The sequence below is a fragment of the Lucilia cuprina genome, chromosome 4 (genome assembly GCF_022045245.1).
Source record: "Lucilia cuprina isolate Lc7/37 chromosome 4, ASM2204524v1, whole genome shotgun sequence".
Classification (NCBI taxonomy): domain Eukaryota; kingdom Metazoa; phylum Arthropoda; class Insecta; order Diptera; family Calliphoridae; genus Lucilia; species Lucilia cuprina.
In genome coordinates this window covers 34,836,859-34,859,926 of record NC_060952.1, presented here as the reverse complement: position 1 = coordinate 34,859,926, position 23,068 = coordinate 34,836,859, and the positions used below count along the sequence as shown (strand labels likewise).

Here is a 23,068-nt window from a genome sequence, read left to right as displayed (position 1 = left end):
TCTATCTATCTATCTATCTATCTATCTATCTATCTATCTATCTATCTATCTATCTTTCTATTTATTATCTATGGTAGAGTCTTCCTAGTGCGTCACAACCGAAAACAGTACCATTTCTTGTTATTTGATATATAAGTTACGCAATAATTCTTAAGAACACTTTTCATGTTATTAAAAATGATTTTGTATAAGAACTTAGTTTGGAAAAGGTGTTTAATAAAATATGAATAAGCGATTAATATATTTATGGTTACAGAGATATTTACATATTATATTATAAATAAATTCATGTATTTTTATTTATTCAATAATTACCTGAATTTCCATTTAAGCATTTAACGTTGTATAATTTGTGTTCATTAATGTATGTTCCAGAACACTCCGTTTCTGTTTATTTGTTACATAGTATTTATTTTTGCGTTTTTCTTGTAATATATAAAAAAGTACCTGTTTTTTCTGTTTACTATTTTGCATAATAAATATTAAAAATGATGTTAAAGAATGATTTCGATTTTATTTTATTTATTTCATTTATTTGCTTTATTTTACCAACTATTAAAGGGCTTAATACTATTTATACTTTTAAAGTTGTTTCTACTTTTTTTCTTACTTTATTTTATTTATACTCGTATTCTTATTTAAGCAATAATTTATTTATTTTTTTACAATTCATTTTATTTTATCCTGTTTTAAGTGCTGTTTTTATAATTTTTTTGTTATGAAACAACTTTATCAAAATGTGTGCTTAAAGTGTTTTAATAGTTTTTTATTTTTTTTTATTTATATATATAATTTTTTTAAAAGTGTTGAGAAAATATTTTACAACAAATATACGCAGAAAGTATATATAAAAATAAATAATTTATTAACAAATAAAAGAATATTATAAAAACACGAATTTTATTCAATTTTTTACATATGTGCAATTAACAAAATAATGTGCAAATTATTTTTATTTTAGGGCTACAAAGTATTCTCAACTGACTTGCAGTCATTACCGAATGTGTTAAATATATGAGATTTTTTATTTTCAACCTGAACGTACTTTGTTTAATATAATTATAGAAAATTTAAACAAATCAAAATACTATATCTATTTAGTTTTGACATTAGTTCGGCGAAAAAATACTGAGTTTATACAACAGATTACTCACTAAGGTTGGATATAATAAGCTACTTAGGAATTTTATTCTCTTGTCTAGGGCCTGGACATATCAGCGAAGGTGAACACTTTTTTCGTGTCATTTTAATTGTGAAGGGAAGCTTAAGTACAAAGTTATTAATGCCAGCAATCTCAATATATTATACATTATTTAGCATTTTGAAGAAGATCCCTACTAAGTTGTGTTAGTTAGTTTGAAAGAAGGATGTATATATAATACAAAGAAATAGGTACATCTAGGCCACTATCAGCCCTGTTGCGCAATGCTTAACCAGTGCCTCAGATGGAAATCGAACTAACCAACCAGACATCTACTCTGAGTTCAGTTATTACTCGCGTTGGATATACCTAAGGCTAATTGCATTTTGGTTAACTCACCTAACTGTTCATTATCATTGATCAGAATTTATGCAGTTTAAAACATACGATCCGGCTGCCCCCGGGCATATTATCCTTGATGACGGATACCATCTTGGTGTGTTACAATCCAGGGGTAGATAGGTGCTACCAATACCTATAGCCTGGCTTAGTCGTTGCATAGATTGAAAAGAGGTATAAACAGAGAACTACATAATTTGGTATATACGCGTGACCAGTTGTCCACAGGTCTATGTCTTGGCTGGTCAGTTGGTTGAGGTTTCTTCGGGATCCACGTAGTGTATGTGGTTAAAATCTAAACTTGCGGAAAGAGTGATTTGCGTTTAAAAGACTGATGTAAGGTAAAGTCAATATTTCGGTATATATTCGGTGCTGTTGCCGAAACAACAGATACCCCACAAAGGAGTGACTGTGGGACTAGCGTTGGAATGAGTTGGTATTAATTGTATACGGTACCGGATATGTCAGATAATTAGGATGTATGATACAATTAAATTTTACTTCCTTGTCCAGATATGTTCAGAGTAAGCTCTTTTCATGACAGAATTACCACAGTGTGTCTCTGTGAGAGAGAACAAAGTCTCGGCTTATTTGATAGATTCGTACTTCGGCATACCGATTACGTCTCTATGTGTTGTTGCCAAGTCAACAGAGGCCATCCCATATGCGTGGTTGTAAACGGAAGTGATGTTTTATATCTCGGTCAGAGATTAAATAGCTCAAATGCTAGAGCAAAGTGCTTGCACATGGACCGATTCAATCCATGTACAAAAATTGCTACCTGTGTGTAAGATACACAAAGTGGTGAGTTGTTTGCATTTTTCTCATCCAGTGGTTGAAAAAGTACCATCGTGAGATAGGGCAACACGCCAGGTATACACGTAAAGCGGCTTTTGCAAATCACTTTTACGTTGTATGTGTAAGACATAAATAGATGTTGCTATTGTATATATAATTTTACGCTTTTTTACATTTTCAAGGGTTTTTATTGTTGTCTGAAATAAACTATCTTATACTGCACATCAAAATTTCAAATAGGTAAAGTGCTCCATATATAACTATTAAAAACTAACTATCTATAGTGGGCGTGGTACCTCCCATCTAAGAAAAATTAAATTTCGGAGTCAGTTAAGTATCAACATGAATATTAAGGACAAAGAATTGTCTGCATAGTAGAAATAGTGGGCGTGGCAACTTCCATATGTATTAAATACTAACATTTGTTAATCCATGAAATTATTAGAGCTAAAATATCAAAATTTTGTAGAAAATACTTTAAAATTTGAGTGAATTCAAAATAAAAATTTGTATTTTAAAAACTATAAGAGTTGAAACAACCAAACAACATTCACATCCACATGAACAATTTTGTAATAAATTGGCGGAAAATTATAAGATCTTAAATGTATAAATTTTGTACAAAGAACTTTTACATCCATGTAATCATTGTAGGAAAATATTGAACTTTTATAAGAGGAATTAAAGGCTTTAATTTAATAAAAAAATACTCGATTATCTGAAAAAAAAGCTAAAGCACAAAAATTTTTTGTTCGATGAACTTTGACATCCATGCAAACATTTGGGGAAAATTGTCGGAATTTCATGCTAGAATGTTAAAATTTTTCATTGGAGAACTTGCAATGGTTGATGTGACATCTCTCTTATGAAATAAATATGAGCAAATTGATTTGATAAAATTTGCGTCCAGGTTAGTACTATTCGATAGTAGGCCAGGCATACACTTTCAGCTCTATCGGTCAAAACCTGTCTGACTTAAAGGAGGTGAAAGTTTTACATTTTGGTCATACAGGATTTTATTCAAATAAGTGTAACATTTCACTTATTGGTCAATGTTTCTAATTTTTTTTTTATATTATTTTTTTCAAAAAGGACACTTTTTTGCTCAAATACTCAGGAATAACAAAGGAAACAAATTCAATATATTTTTTTTGGAATTGTCGAGTTTTAAAAGAAACCTTAGAACATTAACTTTAAAGCTTAAAAAAACTAAAACTTTAAGTTTTTTTACTTTTTTTTGTACTTTCATTAAAATCATCGAAAATTGATTAAAAATTTATAAAATTCAAAAAAGAAAATTTGTCCTTATAAGACAATAATAGTTTAAAGGTAAACTATTTAGTACCTTTTATATTAATTGGTCTGGTTTGTTTTATATCGTCTTAAAAGCTCTTAAATATCCAAATTATTATTGGTTCTTTTAACAAAATGTTTGCTGGGATGCGTAAATTAAAGTACCTAAGTCATCGAAAGAAAGTTTAACTATATAAAAAAAGGTTAATCTAGTACAATTACCTTTTGAGTTTGTTAATATACTTTTATTCCTCAAATTATATTTGTAGAATTTATACTTCAGGCTGAAATTAAAAACCAAAAAAAAGTAATAAAAGTTTTCAAAATGTTTTTTTTTCTAATTTCTTACAGCGCAGAGAGTAAGTCAGTATTGGATACTTTGTTTTAACACTTATATATTAAATTTCATCAAATTTGTTGTGTACTGAAAAGTCATTATTAAGAGCATTTACAATAAAAGTGTTTTATTTTTATAGTTTATTTATAATATTTCATTAAACTTATATAACAAGTACTAAATAGTAAGTTATGATGTCTGTGAGTATTTGTTCTTAGTTATTGGTTTAAAATGTAAAAAATAAAAATTATGTTAAAAATAATTTTTATAAAAATAAGAAATATTTAAAATCTAAATAAAAATTTGTGGCAGTTTGCAGTTCAAATCCTTTTGTTTTTATTGGGAAAAGTAAAATATAAAACAAATTTATTTCTGTAAAATGGCAGTTTATTAAAAAAATTTTGAATGTCTATGTATAAATGTACTTGTTGTATGATTTCTTAAAGTTTATTTTTTATTTATTTTTATTTTTTTTTGTAAAATAATATCTAGTCAAGTGTTTAAAACACAATATTCGTTATGTTTAACTATTATTAAAAATATTTATATTTATTTTGTTTATTTTATTTTTTCTATATTATTACTGGCAAAATAAGAATTAAATTCTTGTTTGAATTTCTGCTGTTTTTTTTTTTTTTTTTGGTTTAACTTAATATTTTAAAATCTTATTTTCTAAATCTAAGAATTTTTTCTTAAATTCTTGTTTAATTATAACTACACATATTTTTTGTAATTAAGTATTTATGTCTATTTTTTTCTTAAATAATATTTTTTCCACTCGTTTTTCGTTTTACCTGGTACAAAGGATGTTGATATTTACATTAAAGTCAAAATAAACAAAAAACAAATGAATTAATAATTTAAATGAAAAATAAATATTGTTTTTCCTTCGTCTTACACTTTCCGTTATACTTAATATTCGTATTTTATTTATAAGTTTGTAACGTTTACTTACTTATTTATTTGAATTTTTATTTTAAATTATTTATTTTCTTATTTTTTTTTTTTTTTTGTTATTTATTATTCTTGTTTTTCGTTTTTTTTTTGTTATAGACTAACTAATATGATATAGTAACTTCTTCCTTATAATTTGTTGTTGTTGCTTTTTTTACTTCATTTTCTTTCCTATTATAACATCTTATACTCAGCCTTTTATATCCATTTCCGTTTGCTTCGTATAACAGCTTTTTCTTTTTTACTTGTATTTCTGCTGTTGCTTACACTATACTCCTACTTTGCCGCTTTATTTCCTTTACTTCAAACTAATACTACAGCATTTGTCATTTTTGCTTTTATTTTAGAAATAATTTGTTTTTTTAATAAATGACATCATATTTTGAGTAGATCATAAAGTATTTGAACTTAAAATTGTTGAAAATATCACCAGAACAATGTTTAAAATGATTGTGTTGAAAGTTGCTGGAAATTTACTTGTCGAGCTTCCGCCTAATAAAAATAATTAAAAGAAATGGACGAAAGAAAGAAAAATATATACGAAAAGTTAATTTAATAAATATTTAATAAATTATATAAATAAATCTATATATATAAGGCTTATAGTTTGTTTTCGGACCCAAGGTCAATTCTTAGTGAACTTTTAAAAACGATAAAAATTCCAATTTGAACTTTAACTCTTTCACGTATACGGTTTATATCTATTAAAAGTCCATCAGTTTAGTTTTGTGCGTGAAAAGGTTTAAAAGGGACAGACAAAGCTCAAAAGTTTGACCAATAAAAGTGTCACAATATCTATGAAGGACACCTATTTAAATGAATTTAAAATGCAACATACACCAAATTTTGGAGCAATTCACATTCCGGATAAAAATTTCTCTATCCTAAATTGTAAATAAATTTTGCAATACATTTCTATTTTTAAAGTGTCATAACTTTCTTAGATAATTCACCCATTGAAACATAAATATTTAATATATGAGGTGGCGCTTACGGCAGAACGACTCTTTATTTAAGGTTAACTGGACAAAAGCGGTTATAAGACACGTCATTAATGGATACTGGAAACATTGGAAGGTTATACACAATCATCGGACGTGCCTGATCGTATATGTTGGAAACTTTGAAACGCTGATCCCAGATAGAATATCTTGGTCAAGCGGAACATTAGAGCAAAAAACAGTAAAAATCCGTTGTTACACGATTGGGGGATGAAGTGGGGCTGAGGTTCTATAAAGAAGACCCAGAAGCAGAAATATACCACCGATTACCAAATCATAACACCAAGCTTCCAGACAGAAGTACGAGCAATAAAGGAATGCGTAAATTGGATTATAATAAATATGGCGTCCACAGCGCTTAATATATTTACCGACAGCCAAAAGGCAATTAGGGCGATATCAGGAGATTAAATTAAATATAAGACCGTAATGGATTGTAAGAAAGCTTTAACTGAATACTCTCCCAGGGGTTAGATTCACATCATATGTGTACCAGCCCACTCGGGAGTAGTCGGTCACTAAAGGGCGAATGTAATAGCTTTAAAGCGAAGGGAGCTCGAGGCAGTTAATCTGAGAAACGTGAAACCATTCGATGCAACAAAAGCTGAACTAAAAACACTAGTGAGAGAATCCCATAAGACCACTTAGAATAATGAAGCATTGGGTAGGAGCACGAAAATCCTATGGGTTGACCCTGATAAGAGCAAATGAAAAATCTCCTCAAAATGAGCAAGTCTGAAGTCAGTATGATAGTACGTATTTTGAGTAGAAACACAGGATTACGAGCATATTTATGCAAAATTGTACGTGGGGATTCAAACGTTTTATTGGATTGTAAGAAAGCTTTAACTCAATACTCTCCCAGGGGTTAGATTCACATCATATGTGTACCAGCCCACTCGGGAGTAGTCGGTCACTAAAGGGCGAATGTAATAGCTTTAAAGAGAAGGGAGCTCGAGGCAGTTAATCTGAGAAACGTGAAACCATTCGATGCAACAAAAGCTGAACTAAAAACACGAGTGAGAGAATCCCATAAGACCACTTAGAATAATGAAGCATTGGGTAGGAGCACGAAAATCCTATGGGTTGACCCTGATGAGAGCAAATGAAAAATCTCCTCAAAATGAGCAAGTCTGAAGTCAGTATGATAGTACGTATTCTGAGTAGAAACACAGGATTACGAGCATATTTATGCAAAATTGTACGTGGGGATTCAAACGTTTTTATAGCATGTGGAGAGTACAGCGAAACTCTGGAGCACTTTCTTTGCCACTGTCAGTCATTCGTCAAATTTAGTTACAAGTATCTTGGAAGTAATGTTATTCTGGAAAGAACATTCCTGACTAACATCGAATTGAAGATTCTTAGGAATTACGTTCACGAAACTGAGTTTCTAAACAATTAAAAATAATTCCTTCAGTTTCCTTTTTCATGATAAGGAGCGCACAACAGGCCCGATTGTGGCCTTGGTGTATTTTTTCGGATTTGATGTCATCCTATCAACCTAACCTCATGGATACTATGACACATTTTGGTGTGTCGTTACGTCCATGGCCATTATGTCACTAGACAGCATGACACGCCAACTATTTCATTTATTTTCAGCTTTTTGAAGATATAAAACCTGACGGACTTGTTACTGAAACAAAGTTGAAAATATGTAGAGATTATCTCTTCCTGTCCAGCATATCTGTCTGCTCATTACCAGAGAAGTTTCTAAAGTAATGTCAGATCATTGACCCAGCCTTTTCAAATCATTCAAGAGAAAATGATAGGCTATAGACAAGAACTAATGTTTTGCTATATATCACCATCTTTCTCTCTATGGAGTTTTCGTGGACAGTAGAGACGATGAAAATTATAGATGTTCTTTAGTTGGATCTAATTTTATTCATTAGCGTCTATTATATTCATTATGCCTAAAATAAACATATATGCAAAAAAACTAAATATCTTATAAACTTACCATTTGTACCAGCGTGTATTAACATTTGATTGTTTAAATTATCATAAGGAATTAGAGCAGCATTCAGTGAAGTCTCGCGTGTCAATTCGGGAAAGTTTTCAATTTCCGCTATGCATTTCAATTGTAAAATTTTACCCGCCTGATAGAAACGAGGTCCGCTCAAATAAAAATGAACCTGTAGTTTTTGTCGTCGTAAAATATAGCCATGGGCTGAGATGCTCGTATCAACATTTGGTTGTAGTTCACCTAAAGAAGCCTGAAAATAGTTAGAGAACAAAATTTAGAAAAATAAATTTATATTTTACATAAAATATTTAATATAAAATTAAAAAAAATCAAAATATACTTTAATAAAATTAAAGAACATTCTTTGAATTTAGTGTATAATTTACCTGTTCACCATTGATAAACCACGTTAGTCTTGTGGGTAAACTGGAATAATCAGAGGTACAAATAGCACTAAGATAGTCTTCCATACGATACATGGGATTAAAGCTTTCTATTAATGGGTCACTTTGAGGTAGAGCTAAAAAATTTATAATGTTAATAATTAAATAATTATTATTGTAAATTTTTAGTTTCGTTTAATTTGTTTGTACAGCATTTAATAATAGTCTTTGGCACCCACCTGCTACAGTCATATTGTCCTCTTTGGCTGCCAGTTGAAAATGTGGTGCATCTCCTGACACTTCACATTTGTAAACACCCGATGATTTCGCACTTAACATACTCAATTCTACTCTACATGATGATTCATTGCAATAGTATTTACCATCTGGCAAATGTACACCAACCACCGGAAACTTTATATAAACAGGATGCATCATAGGTGAATATCTACAAATATTGTGGTGGTTAAATATTATAATTTTTTTTAATTTTATTATAAAAACATATAGATATACATATTTATGTATATTTTTTAACCACTATACTGGTGAGGGTATAATAGGTTTATTGTGATGTTTGTAAAAGCTAAAAATGATAGCAATCGACTCACAGTCATCTTCTGAGTCGATTTGAGGATGTCCGGTATATCTCTGTGTGTTTATCAATATCTGTATGTCTGTTTTTATGTCTGTATGTAGGTGTATCTGTTTGTATGTGTCTGTCCGTGTGTCTGACTGTTTGTCTGTCTTTGTGTCTGTGAAATTTGGCACATGATTTTTATCAAGAATAAAACCTATTGAAAATGGTTAAAATAGGTTCATTAATTCGTCTAGCCCCCATATAACCATATCTCCGAATAGGCATCTTGAGCTCATAACTATGTTGAATATTTTAGTATCTCTGCAAAATAGGCAAAACTTAAGCCATTTTTATAATGAGCGCTTCAATTATAATGATCGTACCCCATAGAAACACTGTTATAGGGAATTATATAGTCGGCCATATCCGACTATACAGTCTCACCTATTTAGTCATTTAATCGTACATTAAAATAGCATTCATTAAGCGCTAAACATTCATTACAAGATAAATTCATAGAAATTTTCTCCTTCCCAGTATAAAAATATTTACTGTACTTAATCTTTCCCTGCTCCCATTGAATTATAAAAATAAACCAAACGTGAAAAATTGACTCTCAATAACATTGTTTGATTCTTTTAAGTCGATTTGTTAAAAACTAATAATATATTCTTCCCCCTTATCATTAACAAAAAAAAACTATACACTGCATAAATCATTATTAAAATACTTTCTGAAAAAAAAATCACACAGTCAGACAGAAAAATATACACAATTTTTTCTCATATTCCATGAATTACTTACCTGAAAAATTCCATTTTATCTTTATACCATTTGACAGAATTCAATGTATGTCCACTCATGGCATAACTACATGATAATGTGACATTATCACGAAAATCAACAATTTCCGGAACATTTAAATCAGTCACAAATAAACAGCATACACTTTGTAAATCTATAATGAAAAAAAAAAAAATATTATAAAAAAAATAAATTTATTTTTAAAAGCATATGAATCGAAATGAAATTTATTAAATACAGAAAAAGAAATTTAACAAATATTATTTATTGCAACAGACATTTTTTTTTTATTATTATCATTTTTTTTAAATATACACATTCTTATATAATATCCTGTTCAATATATATGAAACTTTATTTGTGCAAATGTACACATAACATATCAAATATTCCTGTAAATATTTAATATACATATATGAAATATTAATAATATATATGTATTTTTATATATACAAAATAAGCAAGAAATAAGCATTAAAGTTTACTTTTAGAAATATATTATAAAAATAATAATTTTGAGAAAGGAAAACGAAATAATTGTATAACTTTAAAAAGGTTGTGAACAATTGAAGTGCTTATAGCAGTAACATAATATCGGAAACTGATTTTATATAATAATTTCATTATCATATATCTTGGATACGCCAATATTTTGGTAAAATTTTTATACAACTAAAATATAAGGCCTTTTTGTACAAATTTTATACAATTTTCAAATCTTTTTAAACTTAAATATTGGTGTTCTTAATATATTTATTTTGTGACATACCGAGTTACTGCAATAAGCCCTTCCTTTCCTTTAATTTAGGCTTCTTTTGTGTCATACTGTCTGCCCGACCTTTATACATTACGAGAAAGAATATTCGAAACCTTTTCGATAATAAATAGATGAGAAGATTATGGAGGGCACTCCAAAATTTTTACATTCTGGTTTCGAATCCACTATTTTACAGCCATGGCGATATGGATCGGGGCAATAAATTTTTGAAATATCCTCGGCAATGGTTCAAAGATATCCGAAAATATATAAAAAGCTGTTTCTCGTATGGCATTACAATTCTTACTATACAAAAGAAATTTAAGCTCACATGTTTCATAATACGAAATTGGCCCCCACTCCATCCTCCCACATCCTAAAAAGTTATGAAAACAACTCAGGTAGAGCTCTTCCTGTTAAAAATCATAAAAATAATGATCTGGACCTTCTAAACTAAAAATGTTTTCATCCGAAAAAAACAAGATATTGATATAGCTTTTTATAACAATATGTTTATGTGCAAACTGAAGAGGATTTCTCTTTACGAGTGGCAATTGGAGAGTTTTTAATTAAATTTTAAATATTTCTAAAACCTTGGCCCTTCTTACAATTCGTTTTACTGAAGCTAGCCTTGTTGTAATATATGTAGTTCCATTTATGCCTTCTTAATATTCAAACTATTTTCTTATTCAATTGCGAACAACATTCTGAATTTGAACAATTTTTTTGCAAAATTCCAGTGATTTCCAAAAACGCTTGAACTTCGTCATTTTATTCTTTAGTTAATGCCTTACCGCCACCTATTTGTTAAAAAATATATTACTTATATGCGCTGAATAGATTTTACTCACTGCCAGCAGTAACTGATTTTATTCTGATAGAACTTAATCAAGTGAGCCAAAAATATATGACTAAAAAACGTAGTATGTTAGAAAAAAATTCTTAAAAATCCTCTATTAGATATTGAGCTAATTTTTGTGTCACTAGCAATACCTAAGACATCATGTTGCGTTATACAAAATTTGTCAACAATGTGTTTGAAGTATATATAAATTACATTGCTAATATTTTCGTTTTCCTTCCATAATTGGTCATGTCTCTCAGATCTTTTTAACGAAAAAAGATATAGATAGATATATAAAACTCGACATGAGTATATTTTTCTTATGTATAAGAAATTATGAAATAGTTATAAAAAATTTTAGAATTTTACTAATTTGGCTGATTTAGTTTTGAAATTTTTAATTAAGGTATAAATGGCCAATATTTTATTGCCCACTAGTGCGAATACTTAATTATATGTTGAAAGTGGTAATAATCATACGCAATGTATAACGATTTTGATTTTATACGATTTTTTTATTTCTCGTGCAAATCGAGGGATGAAAATACTTCGATTTTTTTTATTTGAATAAAAATAAGCTTTTGACACAACGGAAATTGGATGAATATAATTTATTTTTTTGCTTAACAGTTTATGTATTGCTTTTTTGTTAATAATATTTTTTTACCCTTCACCTTTATGAGAAGTTTATGATGTCAAAGTGCTTTACGTGAGTACCTGACGTGTTGCTCTATCGGTGGTACTTTTCCAACCACTGGGTGGGTAAAATGTAAACAACTCACCACTGCCCCTTTGTGTATCTTACACAAGTTGCAATTTTTGTACATATATGTTCAGATCCATGTTTAAGCACTTTGCTCAAGTACTCGAGCTATCTAATCTCTTGCCATAGTTGTCACATTGGGGAAAAACAGGTGTCATGAGCACGACATAATGTCGCCCAACCAGCTAGGGCATAGTCCTGCGGACCCGTACTACCAGATAATGTGGTTCGACCTCTTTTCAATTTATGCAAGGATAAGGCCAGGCAGTAAATTGTGAATACCAAGACCACAGGTATTGGTAGCACCTTTCTACTTCCGGATTGCAATACACCATGATATGACACTCATCAAGGAAACATGCCTGAGGGGCGTGTGAGAAGGGTATATTATGTCTGTCTGTTGAAATCAGTTTTTAGAGAACCCCAGATATTGGCGAGATCGGAATCTTTTCGAGAAGATCGCTATATTATCAAATTAATATCATATGAGCAAAAATCCGAGACATGCTTTGACAAATAAGCAGAAATTAGAAAAAGATGTAAAATATATATTGCTTTTGTACTAATTCATATGTACAAGTCGAATTTTTTTATCAAGATTAATGTATTTGCCAACGAATAATGTGCGTTGAAGTGATTTTCGGATGTGGACTTTATATGGGAGCTATGAACAATAATAAACCAATCCAGAAAAAATACTTAAATGTTTAAAATGTACACAAAACATATTTATGGAGAATTTTATGTCGATAAATGTATAATTCAATTAGATATGTATATGCGTTTGAGTGATTTTAGAAATTGGGTATTATAAAGGAGCAAAGACTAATAATAGACCGATCCGAAGAAGTAGAATGGTTTATATGTACACAAAATATACTCAAGTCGAATTTTATACCGACAACTTTATAATTAAATGAATTAAGCGCGTAAATTAATTAGAAAAGATCAACAATATCGCACTGCTTGTTACAAATTTTAGAGATGATTTGCAAATTTTAGAAACAAATTCCTGCTATACTTTAAGAATAGTATTATTATTTACCCCGTATTTATTATCGATCTATTCACAGTTCTAAAAATAACTTAAACGTACATTTTTTGTAAAAAAAAACCAATTAGAAATTGTCTATCTGCCTTATTTATAAACATATTATTCATTTCAATATATTTTAAAATCCGTTAAAACTTGGTATTTTCCTCTCTTATTAAACAAGGACTTAACATTATTAATTTTACCAAAATTTGTTTATTAACAATTTAATTGTTATATTTTTAGTTACTTTTTCATATGAAATAAAGACTAAATTATTCTGCAGAAAAAGGCAAGTTCTTTAAAAGAGCTAAGGCAAAAAATATTTTAAATAAAATGATAAAACACATTGGCTTGATTTTTTAACTGAATATTCAGATAAAAATTTGAGATAATCCTGCGTTTATTCAGCATAGTTCATATTCTGTTTCGAGATCAAAAATAGTTTCGATATTCACATTATGTAAAAGGCGTAATATTTTTTTTATGAGATGATGGTTGTGACATGTTTTATAATGATTATCGGATATTATTGGATTTTCAAATCAGCAAGAACTTAGTAAGCAACATAATTACAAATGAAATTATTTTTATGCAGAAACATGGTAAGCCACTTCAATTTCAAAAAATTATATCTCTCGAGATTTTGACAAATATAATTTTTTCATAGCTGTCTTATCTTGTTTTATCACAACAATATAAATAATTATCAATTCCGCTTTTATCTTCATCATTATAGAGGACTTTCTTAAAAAGTGTAAAAAATATATGTGGCATATCGAGTTAATGAAATAAAAATTCTTACAAATAGTTTAAAATGACAAAGAGGCATAATAATTTTTTCAGGGGGTGCCCTATTCAGAAAGTGATTCTGAGCCGATTGGTATACTTTTGGACACACATCATAAAACATAGTAAAACATCAGTTCTCTATACAATTCGACTAATTTCGCGAACATTTTAACGATTTTAATCCAAAAATCATAAAGAAATAAAAAAATGCTCCAAAGAAAATTTCAAGCATTTCTTACAAAAAGAAGAATATAAATTATATTTAAAATAAATATTAAGGTCAAGGCTTCTAGATCTTGTTTGAAAATATTAAAATATGAAAAAAATTCATACCATTTATTAATTTATTCCCAAATATTATTAACTTTTGTCAATGAAAGAAGTTCATAATATTTCTGCTGTGTGGAGTTTTCTCCCATTAAATGTAAATATGAAAGGTAAAGAAATTTTTATTTATATTGCTTTTAGGGCAGCAAAGCACACTAGCTAGTAGTATATAAAGTATAATGAAAACATATTTAGAGAATTTTATGGAAAAAAAATTTTGTTGTTTAAAAACCAAAACAAACACATAGAATGCACATCATAACTAAGTACGTATAAAAACAATTTCTCCGAGTTAAAATAGTTTTTGTATGTATGTCACATTTACTCAAGAATTTTTTTAATTTTCAGTCGTCGATAAAAAACATTAACTTAATTAATTAATAAGAAATAATCTTAAATATGTATACTCAATTCAAAAATTTGCATATTTGAGCAATTGATAATTTTTGCAATACATTTTCTATACTGATATGTATACGTTTTCAATTTAATTTTAATTTATTAAAAAATCTTATTTTGAAAATTTTTTGATGAAAATTGTAATCAACCCAGAAAAGTTAAAAACTTGTTCTAAAAACTACTAGTTCTAGAACGAGTGAAAACAGAACCACTTCAGATTTTTAAACAACATCCTTGGAACTAGTAGTGTCGCCATTACTTCTGGAACACGTTCTTTAGAATATTGTTGTGGTTCTTAAATACTTCTAAATAGTTTTCAAGGAACTAGTTTGTTAAAACTAGTTATACATTGCTACTACACTAGTTCAATAGATCGCATACTAATTCTGAAACAACTTCTTGGAATCGATTGAAAAAAATGTCGAAAAATTAAAAATTTTTTATCGAAATAGAAAACGCGTTCAAATGTATATTTTTGCATGTAACTGAACTACAAGATATAAAAGAAATCACTAATTGAATGGTACCGAGAGAAGGGAAAGTTAGTTGCGGATGAATTATATTAAATTTTACGTAAGATTTGTATATGTACGTAAGTTTTGTAAATAAAATTGGTACAATAGTAAAAATTTCTCAACAGTTTCTCAAATTTGCACCTAATCTTAATAATTTCAAACAAAAACCCTATAAAATAAAAATTTCTTTATAAGTTCTCTAAAGCTTTAATGGAACTAGTTCCAAGGTTGACAAATTCAAACAAAAATCGTCAAGAAGCGTTCCAAAGAACGAGTGTCGACTCCATAACGCTTCATCAGCACAAGTTCCGAAGGTGAAATTTTCGAACAAAAATCATTGGTCTCATCGCCAAACTAGAACGAGTTCAGGCTAAAATCATGTGTTCTACAACTAGTTGTAGAACTAAGTAATACAATTTTTCCTGAGAATATTTAATTTACAAATTTTTTTGTTGAAAATTTTAAAACTTTTTATAAAGAATTATGCAATTCCAACAATTAATGAAAAACTACATTCTATGTTGTACAGAGAAAAGATGTAGTTGTGAAAGTTGTATAAAAATACTTATTAAGTTACTCGATGTAATTACTTTACTACATAAGTACATATTTTTTTAAGGCTTTATGTTAGCCAGTTAATATTTGGATAATTTAAACCTATACAGTTAATCGAATAAAAGGAAACAGGATGTTTATTTACTTAGGAAATTTTATATCAGTAACCCAACACAAAAATTCGATTCTGACGAAATTTACACAAACGTTAGTACTAATGAATAGTACGTCAGACTATTCATTAGTACTAACGGTAAAAATAAATTTTTTAAAAAATAATTGTTTTTTAATTTATTTTTTTTTTAAATAATTATTTTTGGTAATTTTTTAATAAAAAATAAAAGGGAAAGAATTGGAAAATTTTTGCTAGGACCAATAGATGAAAAGTCACACTCATTTCAATAAAGTCCTGTGTGACCAAAATGTCCAACTTTGACCCCCACTAAGTCCGGCAATTCTTAACGGATAAACATTGATGGATGTAGGAAGACATCGATTTTTTAAGTTGGTTCACTTGACACGGAATTCCTTATATATAATTAATTAATTTTCCTCATGTTCAATACATTAATATGGATCGATTGAGAGCTAATTCTATAAAAATTCTGCTCCTGTTTCTCTGGACACTCTAATGTAGAGCGTTCTCACAATGGTGAATGGGATAACTATGCAGTTCATATAAAAAATGTGTAGTAATACATATATATGGAGTTACTAAATGAACATTTTTTAACAAGTTCAACTATTATGCCTTTGTGAAGTGAACAACATAGAATGGATTTTTTCATTAATTATTTGAATTGCAAAATTCTTTATAACAAATTTTTGAATTTACAACAAAAATTTGTAAAATACCAAGAAATAATAATAAATTAAATTTAAATTAGAATTGTATGCATATCTGTACAAAAAAAATGTATTCCAAGAATTTTCATTTGCTTAAATTTGCAAATTTTTAAAATATGTACCACATACATATACATATACATATAGCTCATATTAATAAGGATATGCATAGTTATAAATAGTCCCCTCGGAAAATATTTACAACATTTATATTTATGATATGGACGCCTCAAAACTAGAATATTATAAGTATCTATATAAACTATCTCAGCATAAATTAACATTGAAAAGTAAAATTTACTTACATAATTATTTTAACATGGTAATGACGTTAAAGCAAGTATTTACCAAACACGCTTATAAATGGGGTACGACCACCGCATTTTACTAGACTCCTTCTTAATTTTTGGAAATTTATAATCGTCTAACCATATGTACGAGTTTTTGAACATTCAGTTATGACATTCTTTCTATATTTTTCTGGTTTTTAAACAACAAATATTTTGCCACAAAATTCTATGAATTTGGTTTCATCATATTTTGTACACAACTATAGTTGAGTGGTTATTATAAAATTAAATTTTTTGTCCAATATTAATTTTATATTAATTCTTTAACATAAAATTTAAAATTATATGAAATTTATATAAAAATATCAAAATTTTTTTAGTTTAACTTAAAATTGTTAAATAATATAAGTTTTTATTTTTTTAATTAAAGCTTTTGTCAGCACCGACTATTTTAATATTTTACTTGAATAAATTCTTGAATACTTGAATACAGGATTCGCGAACGTATCCTATATCAATTAATATCAATAGTCTCAGAATAATTTTTATATCTATTAAGCTATGTATGTCCGTCCTTGTTTATTAATAAACCTTAAAATAATTATATATTAATACAGAATTCATTATAAATTCTTCTATTGCAGGGTATCCTATGACAGGTCTATAATATATATTTTTCTCAAAGGAGTATGGCAAAAATTCAAATTTGCTAAACAGCTCGGATTATTACAAACAATAGAATACACGAATTTGTTAAAGTATTAAGCTACGTTCAAATTTATCAAATGTTTGACGAAAATTTCGTGACCCCTAAAAAATTACATTTAGATAGACAAGATCAATTCAGAACGTATTTATTATTTGTTTTGAAAATATTTGCAATTACAAAAAACATGCAGAATCAGAAATAAATTTACAAAAATTAGTGGTTACGTCTTTTTCGTCAAATATTTGGTAGGTCTGAACGTACCTTTAGTGATATTGTTGATCTCTTAATAATGCTTTCAGCAATGGAATTTGAATTCTTTTAATATTATTATCACGAAAAAATTTAGTATAAATAACGTTTATGTAAACGCAAATTATTATGGTGATGCGCCCATATATAAGCGAATTCCGAACATAAATCATCTTTTAGAAAATAAGTTTTTGTTCAATTCTGTCTTAAGAAAACGATCCCCAGGAAAAACTTACATTGAAAAGTAATGCGTTAAAATGCTAATAACAATTATTTTCACGACTCCTTCATTACTATTTTAACTCATTATTTAAACACAATGATGTCATTAGAGGCAACTACTTCTACGCTCGCTTACAAATAAGTAGTTGAGTAAGTTGTAATATAATGAGCCAATAAGAATACGAATTAGGGACTTCGGTTTATAAGTTAAATGTTCTACTTACTACACCATTGCTAAGCTATTTTATTGCGCTTCAAATACTGGTTTTCAGATCCAAATTTAATTTTGTTTTGTTTTTTATAAAACACAATTCTTAACATGCTATCAAAATGACAAATCTATATCAGATTAAAAGAAAGTCATTAGTTGAGTACTTTAAAGTAATGTAGACAGTAAGAAGTAGTCATTGATAAGTAAGTGGTTATGGAAGAAACCCCATTACCGAGTTTTTGTTGAGTCAATAATTAAGTCAGTTGTTGGCAGACGTTAAAAACACAGTCTCATATTATGATGATTTAATAAATAGTACGGTTCCTTTGTAAAATACTATGCAAAAGCAAGAGAAATTAGGAAAAAAATTCTGAAATAGACGATATATTCTTGTCTGCCCGTCTGTCTATTATAGCCACAATAGGCTGGAAATGAGAAAAGCTGAACGACTTAAATTTAGCACAAATATTGATTTACTCTGTTTGGTGTTGGAATGGTCTACGTGTTCGCATAGCTCCCATACTAGTGTCCCCCCGAATACTTTTCCATAATAAACGAAATCTTTCTACCAAATTTTATGACAATCGGTCCATAATTATTTAAATAAACTGGTTTTTTAGGAACAAACATCTATCTATCAAAATTTTAAGAGAATCAAAGCATAATTCACTCAACTAATATGATGCCCTTTTCAGAAAATAACTTTAACGCTCATAACTTACCCTAAATAACGATGAAATGACATTCATATCAATCTAATATTCAAGACCACCTTTCGAAATTTACTATAACTTTAGGACATATGGTCTGTTGATGGGTATAAAAGATTTGGCATAGATGAATATAACACTCTACTTATTTACTTTAATAGTTGTTGTGATATTTTCTTCAAATATTTTCTATATAATGCATAAAATGTCATAAGAAGTTCAAGTTGCAAGATGCTTTTAAAATGTATAAATCACTTTATCTGTTCCAATATAAATTTGTGAGCACATGCTAAATGCTTTGATTGCTTCATATGAAATTCATTTATTTAATTAAAAGAAAACTAATTTAAATTAGGGGTTTATTTTATTTAATATTTAATTTATTAAATTAATGAACTAATTAATTCTAAACTTAAGTTCAATAATTGATATCAATTATTTTGATTTTTTCTTTATTTAAAAAAAAATATTTTATTAAATTGACAACTTCAACAGATTTTTATTTTTTTGGCGTGTTTATAGCAAAAATTCGTTCTTACACCGAAAGTGTTTGAAAATTGATTATTCCGCACAAAAAATTTTATATGACGCATGTTTTGTAGTTCTCCGTTAAAAACAAGTAAAAAATTATAGTCGGGCTAAACGTGCCATATAGTACTCTATACCAGTTAAAACAATTAAATGTGATTTATTTTTCATAATAAAGAATTAAATGTCTTCGATATATTTAAGCATTTGAGGAAAAATGTGAAGAGATCTTCACAAAATTTGAATGAATCCACGTTAACATAAAACGTATTTTTACTAAATTTGACTACGACACTAGCGAATTGTGGACATTTAGTATACTTTCTGAAGAGGTCTTTTTATGAAGGATAGGGTTAAGAGAGACCAGATAATAATAAAATTCGGCAATCATAAGCTAAAAAGCCTAGTTCGGGAGATTCGGATATATGGAGGCTACGTGAAATAATACACCAATATTAACCATTTTCAATATGCTTCATCTCTGAGACGAATAAAAAATCACGTTCATTGAATCATCTTTAAAATTGCGATCTGTAGTTTGATTACATAGTTTACATGATAGACAGACGAACAGACATAGCTAAATCGATTCAGAAATGTTTCTACTTTACGTAAGGGTGGATGTATGACCAATATAATTGTGAGTTACAAACATCAGCACAAAACCTATATACCTTTTTCATCGTTCCCACGATAATTGGATCTTCGCTCCGGAACGACCCGAGTCATATTCGGTCAAAGATTGTCAACCCAGTTTTTTTTTTCAGTAAAGAACTATCGGCCACAGTCGAGCTGTTACAACAACAACCCTTTTCATCAAAGTGGTGTAGGGTAAACAAACAAATTTTAGATTATACCAGTCTTGTAGTAGATGAGTGATATATACTTAGATTTAACTATTCATACTCATATACATATGTTTGTATATTTTTATAATTTTTTTACCTTATTTAATACATTACTAATCCCATCTATTTAAGGAATTTTTAAAATAAATAATAAGTACTTTCTAATCCTAATTAAATTATGTCTTATATACATATGAACCCAGCAAAAACTAGGTCATGAAATCTAATTTTAATTACTTATCTAACAACATACTTTCTATTACCTACATCGTCTGTGACTAAATGTAGATGTAGTCTAATAAGGTCTTAATAATAATGTGTTATATAAATACATTCTAATTCAATAGTCCTTATGCCTGTGAAACTGTTAACGTTTATTCCTGTGATGTAATGCGACTACTGTTTATAATTACTTTTAAACATTTGTAATAAGTACTTGACATCAACTTAAGCATCTTAACTCCTTACATGGTAGAAAAGTTTTTGCTGGGTATGTACATAAAATAAGTATTTAATATTCTTTATATAAATATGTATATACTGAGAAAAATATTGTGTTCACACTTACCAATAAAAAATATTGAGAATATTAAAAACAGCCAATAATCCATGTTTGTTATATTAATTAATTATTTTGTTATATTTATTATTTTATTAATATTTATAATTTATATTTAGAGGTAGTTAAATATTTATATAAATAAAATATATTTTCGTAATTATATAGTATATAACTATGTATGTTACACTATGTTATGAGGACACTAAATACAACAATTTAAATTTTTCTTCACGGCTATTGTTAAACCATTATAAATTTGTTAATTAAAATAAATTTTGGACTATTGTTGTAATATTTTTATTTATTTTAAGTTTTTATTATTTTCGTTATAACATTTAGATACACACAGAAATAGATTATTGTTATATTATTTTTGTTATTTTTTAAATAATTTTTATATAATTTTTTTTATTATAATATAGCTGCCGGTGTTTTTATGATGTTGACAATTGTATTTGTATATTTTTAGTTTTTGTTTAAATTTAATTAATTTTTATGATGTTGTTTGTTTTTGCTCTGTTGCTTTTGTTATTACAAATTAAGCATACATATTTTAATGAGTGTATAAATATTTATTTAATATTTTTCAACTATTTTTAAAACATGTTAATATTTGTTTATTCTGCTGTTATGGCTGTTGTTGTTGTTTTGTTTACTTTGTGTAAGGACTTTTTTATGAATTTATTTATTTTTTAAATATATTTTTATGGTACATTAAAGTTAAACAGCAAACATACATGGTTGTTTGGGCATTAACAATGTTCTAGATTTCAGCAGTTTTATTTTCAGTTTATTTTCCAAATGTTATTTTCACTTTCTTTTTTTTTATAATCCTTTATGAAAGTGTATATTTTTTGTGTATGTATTCAACATACATACATATATACTACATATGCAGACATTTACATACATGTACACACAGATTTATATGCACAAAACCTTAGCTGTGAATGTAGTAGTTGTTTCTGGCAGTTATGAATGAAAAGGGAACCCTTTTAACATAATTATGCCTTTTATTTCATTTTATTAAGCGACAAGAAGTACGTCATAAAAAAGTTCACACAAAAAAAAATATACGAAGAAAGAAAAGCAACACTTTTTTTGCATTTAAATGAAAATGAGAGGAAAAACGTTTGTTTTTTTTTTTTTTTTGTAATTTATTTTATATGATGATGATGATTATCTTGGTTTAAATAAGTGTTGGTAATGGTGTTGGTGGAAGCTTAAGTGGCTCGTTGCTCAACATCGGTTTCAGCCTTAATAGTTGTAGTGTGTTGGTATGTTGGTAGCAGTGCAAGCATTCGTAGCAATAGTGTCACAGTTAGTTGTAGCAGTATTAAATTTTTTGTAAATGTGTTTACCACTCGTATGTATGTATTTAGTTATAGTAGTAATATGGCTGGTAATAGCTGCTGGCAGTTGTAACTCTTTTACTAGTCGTAATCATTTCATTTAAGTTTTTATTCTCACTCACAGACATACAAGCAAATATACATATACCGTGTTTTATTATGACACCTTTTTATTATATATGTATATATTTATATCCTTTTAGTCACGAACTTTCAATGGGAGACGTTAACAACTTACGACAAGGATGCTAAGGATGTTTGTTGATTTTGTTATAAAAGAAAAGAGTGAATGAGTACTACAACATGACAATTTTCTGTTAAAAGAAAAATTCTTTTTCTTTATTTTAGCTTCTTAAATTATAAATGGTATAGGTTTTTTTTCCTATTAGATTTTATTTCATAATCCTTTTTGTATATTTAAATAAACAATCAACTTAAACGTTTTTTTAATGAAATTGTTTTCTTAAGCATTTAAAGTTTTAAATACTTAAAGTATTTAATATATTAAAAACTGCTTAGTTGCCTTCAATAATTATAATTGACCTTTTAAATGTTTACTTGAAAATTGTTATGTATAACTTCTTTAACACTTCTACACACTTTTTAATTAATTTCGAATTTATTAATAATATTTCACTTCTAATTGTTATTATTGTTTGTCATTTAAATACTTATTTTTTTCTCTATTTTAAATTATCTTTGAAAAAAAGAAAATTTTTTTGCTTTAAATTTTGCATACAAGTGTTGTGTTCGACCGTAAGTTAACGCACTGACTAAATTCTCAAATAAATCTAGTTGCTGTTTCATGTCCTGATTTTGTGCTATTTTCATAGTTTTTTCTTTCGCCTTGTGTTTTTTTCTTCTCCCTATGTCTGCATTTTTTTCTGGTCTCTG

General features: G+C 27.9%; 1 protein-coding gene across 1 annotated transcript; it reads right to left on the bottom strand.

Annotated features, from left to right (window-relative positions):
• Positions 1-4,935: 4,935 nt before the first annotated feature.
• LOC111675539 lies at positions 4,936-21,288 on the bottom strand. The gene is made up of 6 exons (XM_046949531.1): positions 20,829-21,288; positions 9,663-9,816; positions 8,518-8,726; positions 8,282-8,415; positions 7,890-8,145; positions 4,936-5,414 (listed from the first exon to the last, which is right to left on the bottom strand). Exons 1-6 carry the CDS (start codon positions 20,869-20,871, stop codon positions 5,314-5,316), a joined length of 897 nt encoding a protein of 298 aa, XP_046805487.1. The 5' UTR covers positions 20,872-21,288; the 3' UTR covers positions 4,936-5,313.
• Positions 21,289-23,068: the final 1,780 nt, after the last annotated feature.